The sequence below is a fragment of the Morone saxatilis genome, unplaced genomic scaffold, assembly GCF_004916995.1.
Source record: "Morone saxatilis isolate NCDOM2014 unplaced genomic scaffold, NCSU_SB_2.0 Contig9, whole genome shotgun sequence".
NCBI lineage: Eukaryota > Metazoa > Chordata > Actinopteri > Moronidae > Morone > Morone saxatilis.
The window spans coordinates 13,247,340-13,256,415 of NW_023340268.1; the positions used below are offsets into that span (position 1 = coordinate 13,247,340).

The following is a 9,076-nucleotide window of genomic DNA, read 5'->3' on the forward strand; positions in this document are numbered from 1 at the left end:
ACAAAACATTGATTGAAAGGAAAACATGCAGTGGCCACAAAAACATGATACTGTTCTGTGGTTTAAATGGCATTTGTGTCCGTAGCTGTTTTTGTTTGTCGTGACATGAACTGCACAACTTGTGACAACTGTGAGTTCAGTCCATTTTTAGGGCTGACAGTAAAGCTCATATATATATATATAAAACACTGTATTCTTAAAAAAATATAAAATTGTATTCTTATGTATGCATTTTAGTTTAATCATAGGCTAGCTGTAATCATATTGTAATGTACGTATTCTGATATCTGACCTATTATTATAGCTATATGAAAATAAAACTGATATTAAATAAAAACAGTCAAAAGAGAAAGTGTCACATACAGTATAGTGCATATTCACGCGTCTGCCACGTGCTATAGATTAGAAAAGGTCAAAGTCCAAAGTTTCATCGGGTAGCATATTAGTATTACTGCGAGAAATGGAAAAGGGTAATTATGATGATTTATTATACCACAATAATCATCTGGAACACTTTTTATTCATATCTCTCAAAGAGTAGCAGAAGTGTGTAGTGAGATAGTGAAACAATATTTGGTCACAGATCTGTAAGTGGTTTAAATAATATCAGAATGAGGACAGTAATACGATGGACCACACCCACTGCCAGAGCAAATGGAAGAGTGCCGATATATTTTTTCATACACTGCTTAAAATGAATCTATCATAAGGTGAGGATATTTATTCCAGTATGTGAGACCAACTTCAAACCTTCGGAAGAATCCCATCCACTGTCTCCCACTGAGGTGAGAGGAGCAAGAGTATTTAATTTACCTGAGTAATGACAAATACAACACAGTACATAGACAACACAACATAAAGCACAACTATTGCATGTCTGCAAGGTATCATCAGAAAATTAAGACTGGCCATCAGGAACTTCCTCTACAAATTACATACCGAGGTTTATTCATAAAATAGAAATGCAAACCCGTTCTTGCACATATATTCATTTATTTGGCAAAATTAGTCACTCTTATTCCTTGCAATTGGTCATGCAAATGCACAATAGGTTTGAGAGTGTGTCATTTCAGCCTTCATGATAATGGTATTTCATCTGCTCATGAAAATACATACAGAATGATGCTTAAAGTAAGTTGCCCACAAACAGTATTCCTATAAAGATATCAAGAGAAATTATTCAGATACAAGACAGTGGAGCATTGTATAAATATACTGTACATAAATAATAAAAGCAGTTCAGGATCCCTTCAGAGCGGTTAGAGGCCGGACATAGAGCCTACGCAGGGTAGACAAAGTAACAGAAACCACTTACAATCAATATAATTACACTCTTTCCTACTTTGTACAGCAACTGCTGCACAACAACTTAAAATAAAGTTGTACCTCTGAATACTTTAGTGGTGAGGCTCCTAACAGTTATGAGTGAGTCTGAGTAGGCCCAGACCAGCACTGATCGATAAACACTTACTGGCCTCAAAAATGGCAATTTAATTGAATCAATACATCCAATACTCCACAAAAACTGGATTTTTTTGTTTATTTGTGTCCCTGATGATATTCAGTGTCTTGTCCTCAATTACCCTGTTGTTTCTGCCTGAGGAAGAGCACTGTACTTCAAACAGCAGTGCCTACTAATTGTGTTATTTTTAAACCAAGACAATTCCAAAATTCAGTCTCACATCAGCAGCTTGATGCTTAACAACATGGGCTGTACCCAAGAGATCTAACTGAAGGAACCTCGAGTCCCTCTGTTTATTCAGAGTGAGGAGAGGACGGATGACTTGTGAAAATAACAAAACAAAGGGGAGCCAGGTGGATGAATCCGAATAAATACACCTTTTATTTGACTGATTAACAGATCGGATTATACAAACGCCAACACAGAGCTCTGAAATAACAGGACCAATCAGCGAGACAATGACTGTACATTCGTGGTGTGACCCTCCCTTGTTCTGACCGCCCCTTGCCCGCAGTAACCATGAAACTGAATCACTAGTGCTTCTTTCTGTACAAGTAAAGCTCAGCTACCCACCCCCTACTACCCCTTTAACACCCTCCCTTTTTCCAGTGCACTGTCTGTCATCTACAGGTTTTAGCAGTATGTACCACGCGGGGGAAGTTTGGCCAATTGTAGTACTAGGTGTCATGATGGACTTTAGGTGCCTTCTACACATGACTAGTGCTCGAGTGTTAACTTTGAGTCTGAAGTAGATTTTTTTTTTTTTTTTGCTGTGGTCATGTTTGGTTTGTGTAGTGTAGCAGACAGGGCTGCTGTAATAATAGTGTATGCTGTTTTAAGAGCTTGTAGTGTAAGAGCATAGTAATGTTTTTTGCCTTTTGGTTGAAATGCAAACAGCCAAAAAATCTCTCAACATACAGGTTGAAGAAGCTTGCTTAATTTTCTTGATCTGCCTCACTTGTACACACTCACACACACACACACACACACTCACACAAATACTGGTATGTTTGTCCCTTCAACTTAAAAAACAAGACTGTTTGCAATTGTTGTTTCAGGCGTTTTTTTTCTTTTCGTTCTCAATCTCTTCCTCTGGCCTAGCGTGACTTGCCCCACATACATTAAACACACAATCACCCCTACAGTACCTAAGTGCAGATTATTCAACATGCACCCTTCAGCAGTTCCTACAGTAAAAACACTAACTGTACCATCACAAGGAATGGATGGATAAAACACCCTCGCTTTCATTCTTGCAATCGATCTTTTTCAACACGCTCTCACGTCGTCTCATCCCAACCTCCTCCACACACCACCCATTGGTCCCCCATACCCATTAACTCTCATGTAACAGACAGTCTTGTATGTAACAGTGACAAATACTCGCCCTCAGCAAAACAGCCAGAAGGAGAAGAGAGGAAGGGGGGGTAGTGGAGGGTAATGGGTAGGGGGGTGGAGAGGGGGAGTTCTTTGTGAACTACATCCCTCTTTCTCTCCCCTGCATGTTTGTGATGGGGTGGAGGTTTTGAGTGGAGGGAGGAAGGACAAGGGAGGTGGAAGATGACTGAGGGGGGAGGGGCGGGGGGAGCAGGGTGACGTGTGTGTTGGTCTTCATGTGTCCTGGCTGTCGGTGGCAGGCGTGTCGTTGGCATTGGGCAAGTCCGAGTCAGTCTCCCGGCTGGATATGCGGTCCAGCTCCGCCTGTACATCGCCCAGGCCCAGCTTTGAACCTGCGGCAGATGCATGCAAATACAGAAAAAGTGAGTGCCTATATCAAACGAGCAAATAATCAAACGAGCCTTTTAGCCAGTGCAATACATAAGTGCATTTTTTACAGCATTGAGTGGTTGAGGCACAATGCAATAAGCACAAAGGCAATTACACATGGTTAAAAAAAGGGCTGGGTCAAACACTGAATATTATCAAAACATTTGCAATAGTACCATTGGGATAGAATTAATATGGTTTTACTTTTGTTAATTAGGCTATTTATTCAATGTAATACTAAAAATTCAGGTTTATCATGTCTCATCTCATTTGCAGGGGAGAAGACAGACAAGTGCATACTCTGGTAGACAGGTGGTAAAATAGTTTGACTTGGTTGATTGGATTAGTTTTTTGGTATTGTATGTTATGGTATTCATATAGTATGAAACAATTTGTTCGTATCCAGGTTTAGCGCAATAATACATATTTTTCCTTTCCTATTCGTGCACATCTTGTACAAACAGACCTGTGGTAATACTGAATGTATATTCATTTATTTGCATTTATTGTTGCACTAAATATCCATGCATTTAGTGTAAAATTGTCCTTATTGCAAGAGACAAATCCAATGTTTGTTAACCACTGTAGGACAGACAATTTAATCAGTATGCAACAAGGTTTTTATGTTGTAGTAGTACGGATATAATTTACTGCATCTTTTTTTGTAGTTATCTAGTTAAAAACAGACCTAAGTGGAAGGCAGATGTCAAATTGTCCAGCCTTAGTTAGAATCATGTGTAATGTTTGTAGCAGATGTTAGTCATGAGAAATGCAATGCAACATGCCGAAAAAAATGTAGAGGAACAGAATGGAGAGAGGGTGTTAGGAGGGGAGATGTTATGGGTGCAACTGTCATCAAATCATCAGTCAATCAAGTTAAATGATCCTGGCATGTCTGGCACTTCCTCACCCTGCCGAATAGGTGACAAGAATGCAGCTTTGAGACATGGCGGCCTTTCTGCTGGTGATGGCAAGATCGTTCTAGATCTTGCCACTAATATGAAATCAATACACTTATTCTGATACATATAAGCCAGATGCTGTTCCCCTAACAGCAAAATGAAGGCATACAGTGCAAAAGTAATTTAATAGCCATGGGATCATCTCCTGAACCACAACGTTCTCAGATTGGTTAGAGAAGTTAATATAATCTAATCTAATAATCTAAATAAACGAATCATAATAATTTATAGCCCACAGCCGAGTCCATGTATGTTTGTACAAGAGATAAATGGGTGATACAGGAAGCTCGATCCCTTGATTCCTCCTCGGATGCTGGAGAGAGTCGGAGGCTCGGGGGAAGGGTGGGTCAAAGGAAATATAAGGATGCTTGAACGGTGACATACACAAGCAATAATGAATGAAGATTACGTCTCTCACACACACCTTAACGTGGCCAGCATCCTCTGACTAGTGCATACACATACACACACAAATTATGAATGATGTGAACAGTGAGATTGCACAACAGACTGTGAGCATAGTTAGGAATGAAAAGACTGTCACACACAAGAGCTACAAAACAGGCAGAAAGATGATGATTGTTTGTGTGGGTGTTAGACGCGCTCAGACCCTTTCATCGTTCTGTTTACCATGTGTTATGTTCATGTCTGGAGTAGAGGACAGGAGAGTAAAGAGGTGAGAAAATGAAGGACGGAAGATGGGAGGTCAAAGCCAAGAAAAGAAGCTGAGTGATGAGAAGTGAATGAAAATGGCATTAAATGCTACAACACAATGGAGATCATTTTCAACATTTTCTATCCAACACACCATAAAAACAAAAAGTGTGTATTCTCACCTGACTTGCGTACTGTTCCTGGAGTGTTGTTCCCGCCACCTGGCGTACCAGGCCCTCCTGTCCCTGCTTTCTTTGTCAGTAGACTGTTGAAGAAGTTGGCCAACACGCCCTCACTGGTCTGACCTGCAGCATACAGTGAGAAGAATTAAACACACACACACACACAAAGCAATGGTCATGTGTGGCTGTGTGCAGCGATGAAATGCAAGGACGTACCCGACTGTGGCATGGCGTTTGCTACGTTGGCCGCTGCGGAGCGATTACTCGTCCTGGGGGAACCGGTGGGTGCTCTGCTGGTGGTGTCCTATGAATAACGACAGTTTATTTCACACATACGGACGCTAGAGGGAGATTTTCTTTATCCTGTGAGCCAAAACTAGAAAAAAGAAAGAAAGTAGCACTCACCACTGGTCTCCCTGCTGTCACAGCAGGCTGTTTGGCAAGCAGCGACTGCAAATTAGAGCACAATATGCACACTCACTCCAATTAGTATTTAATTAACATATCAAGACCCTCAAGTTAGATTTAATTGGAGTGCCCACGAGCAGCAAACCAACTGGCATTCACACAACAGAGAGGTTTTCTGACCTGCAGTTTTACCAGAAACACTTGGTCATCTTCTGCCTGAATCTCCTTTTCATGTACAATCTGGTGACAAGCAAGAGAAAAAAAAAGTCCTTACTTATAACTCCCCCACAGCAAATACATTAAATTGGCTAAAACTCTCACGATCCCTGCAGGGGACTCTGGGTAAAGCGTAGTGCACTGGCTGCGAAACGTGACATCGAAGGTAATGATACGTAATATTAACGGTTCCGCTGTAAGCTTAGTTTGCCTAAGAGGATCTTTCCAAGTTAGCCTAGTATTCAGTAGGAGCCTTTACCTTTCTGACTGGCGGTTTGACTACTACGTCCTCAAAGCTGTCATCCGCTTTTACTGTCTGGAAGTTCTCATGAAGTATCGCGATCTTCTTCTCATTGTCCCAACCTGATGGACTGATAAAGGAGAGGAAGGGTTACAAACCAGATAGGTGGCCCCACAGTCCTAGTACATAAACACATACATACACATACACACAAAGGCAGGCTTACATGAAGACAGCATCTCTTTCCACCACTTGTGCCGGGCAGTGGAAGGGAAAGCCGTAGAGTCGGTGGACCAGATATTTGTAGAGGATGTCCAGATTTTTCATCTCCTTCACTGATGTGTAAACCAGAGATGCTCCGTCTGACATGGTTGTCAAAGATTATTTTCAACACCACCATTCGTAAATACAGGAGCAAAAGTAAAACTAACACCAAAGTGGAAAAATAAAACTACAGCTCTGTAATAACAGTACAGAAAAACACATACTAGCGCAGAGCAATTGCTACCAGTACACAGAAGAACTAGTTGAAGTCACGTTTAAAACTTCAATACTGTTTCCACTTAGCATTGACTGGATTCTGAAAAGCAAACAATTTCAGGTAGTACTGGGTAATCTGACTTTTATCGAATTCTCTCTGCAGCAAAGCAATATCACCAACAACAACAACATCAGTTCAGATTCAGCTCAGTGGACGAAATACCGACAGCGACTGCAAACTTGGCCTTTGGCTTGAGAACAAAACACCTTATAATGCCAATCACTCAGCTGTATCGCCATCCTTCATCACCGAACAGCTGGACATTACAAGAGCGCAGGACAAAATGTGAGTGCCTTAAATCTCCACATCTGACAGGAAAATTGCAGAGTCAGTGGTATTGATCAACAGCCCCATTAAAACCCCTGAGTATACTGTACTAATCAATACTTTCATTGTTTCCTGACACTATAAATGTGTTGTTTGTGCACCTTTCAGCTCACAGCCAAGGGCAGAAACAATGTTTAGTGAAGGATACACTGCAGACAAAAATTTCTGATGTGAGACTGGATGAAGTCCAGGTGTTCGTCTCTGTAGTCGTGCTCCTTCTCCAGTGTGCTGATGGCGTCGCACTGAGGTCAGATAGGCAGGTGTCAGACAGAGGTGAATGTGTGGAAGTAGATGCAATGCAAAAAAATACAAAAACGTTTTAAGTTCTAAAAAAATATTAAAGCAGTTAAACAGTTAAGTTTCCAGTCCCAAAATAATGTCATTTTCACAGCACATAGGTTTCAGTAAACGTTTCCACACATAGGCTGTGTTTATAAGCAGTGAGTGTGTGTGTGTGTGTGTGTGTGTGTACCTTGGTGCAGACCACCACCATTGGTATTCCCAAGTTGTGTGTGAGTGTGTTGTCTCCTAACGGCAGCAGCACGGTCTCCTCATCTTCACTCCTCCTCTGCGGGGTGCCATCCTCCCCACTGCCTGGCTCTGTGTACTCCTGGAACTGTTTTACAACTACACACACACACACACAAACACACACACACACACAAACAAAGAACATTAAAGTAAAGTAAACAAACGTAAGAAAATAGAGGGACCTGGCAGGGGGTTACAATTCTAAACAGTCTCCTAACTTTCTAGCTTTTTACAAAGACAAGAAAGAAATCAAAGAATTGTTTTGGTACTGCTCAGAGCATTTTCATGAAGAAGCACTGAAGTATACTTTGTCTTCAACTTTATCCACTAGTAAACCTGAATGTTGTCAGTGTGACTCACGTCTGTGCTCCAGCTCCCGCAGTGTTTCTGGGGCGACCCGGAGTTTGTCGATGTGTTCCCTAGCGACGGCAGCCCACTTCTGGAGAGAGTCCAGGGCGTTCCATGGCCGCGACATGTCAACCGTTATCAGCAGCAACGTGTTGCCGATAGAGTCCACTGGCACAGCTACTCCCTGGAGACCTTTGTGGTAAAGGTCTCCATCTAACACCCAGGCATTACACCTAGTTTGGTCTAAACACACACACACACACACACACACACACATTAATGTACACACTCCTATACGATCATACAGCTGCATTACTTTAGAGGTACTTTGTAAAAAAAAAAAAAAAAAAAAAGGAAAAATGCATGGACATTTATTGGTCAATGAACTGCAGTTGCTGGTTACCATCAATGTCGTCGTCATGGACACTGAAGTAGAGGTATTCCAGGCCACGCCCTTTCATGTATTCTTCAATCCCCTGTAGTTTTGCAACCAAGGTGGTCTTCCCCGAACCCACCTCACCTAAACACACACACAGAATCAGTAAATAACAGAATTATGGGGAGTATCCACTGCTATAGTGATAGTGATATTACAGTTTAGTTCTTAAACCATAAATTTGCAAGAATTAAATTTTGGCTAAAGCATTTTAAGTGGCAAACTAACAGAGGCTGGCACACCCCAGCACTGCTGAAGGTGTGCTATTTGTCCATGCATCCTGCTGTCTGTTACTAGTCACACACTGCAGAGTTAATGACAACACAATATCCAAAACTACTAATATCGTATAATCTGAAAATTACTTTCTTGGTCTATAAGATGCCAGAATTGCCCATCACTATTTTTCTAAAGTCCAGGGTGCCATCTTAAAATAGTTTGTTTAAAAACCCCAAAGACATTCAGCATTGTCACATGGGACAAAATAATGCATCACATCCAAACTATTTACCTGAAAAATGACTTAAAGCAACACTCGATTAGCAAAACAGTTGCAGATATCGATGAATGAACTAATCATTTAAGCTCTACACAAACATATCTTGAACACAATACTGTAAACAATCCACTCCCCTCGGACTAGAGCCACACAGCCTCTTTATATGGAGTTTGCAGTCTTCATGAAGGATTAATATACATATACATCTGTCCTGGCATTATTCCTCCCTTTCCTTCACAGCTGACAGCCTGACATTGTTATTGTGTGTTATAAGGTCAAGGCTGCATCCATCCTTGCACTGTGCCATATTAACTTAACCGACAGGGGGACTCGATGCATCATACAGCAGAGCTCGATGATGTTGTCATGGGCAGCATAACAGACAAATGGCTACAGCTACACTTTACATCGCTGATTAGCTGGAATGGGTAGCAGGCTGCGGATTATCTCAGGCGGATGTGTTGACCGTGTATATATGTGTGTGTGTGTGTGCGTGTAGCCT

At 41.5% G+C, this 9,076-nt stretch overlaps 1 protein-coding gene across 3 annotated transcripts; it reads right to left on the reverse strand.

Moving 5' to 3' along the window:
* Positions 1-976: 976 nt before the first annotated feature.
* dync1li1 (dynein, cytoplasmic 1, light intermediate chain 1) lies at positions 977-8,159 on the reverse strand (the record flags this gene model as incomplete). 3 transcript variants are annotated; one of them, XM_035681046.1, is given in 12 exon segments in its annotated part: positions 977-3,192; positions 4,822-4,839; positions 5,028-5,150; positions 5,244-5,331; positions 5,433-5,477; positions 5,616-5,675; positions 5,911-6,022; positions 6,119-6,254; positions 6,909-7,002; positions 7,233-7,387; positions 7,652-7,882; positions 8,043-8,159. In XM_035681046.1, coding segments are annotated over 12 exon segments (1,298 nt in total), but the record flags the coding sequence as incomplete, so codon positions are not given.
* Positions 8,160-9,076: the final 917 nt, after the last annotated feature.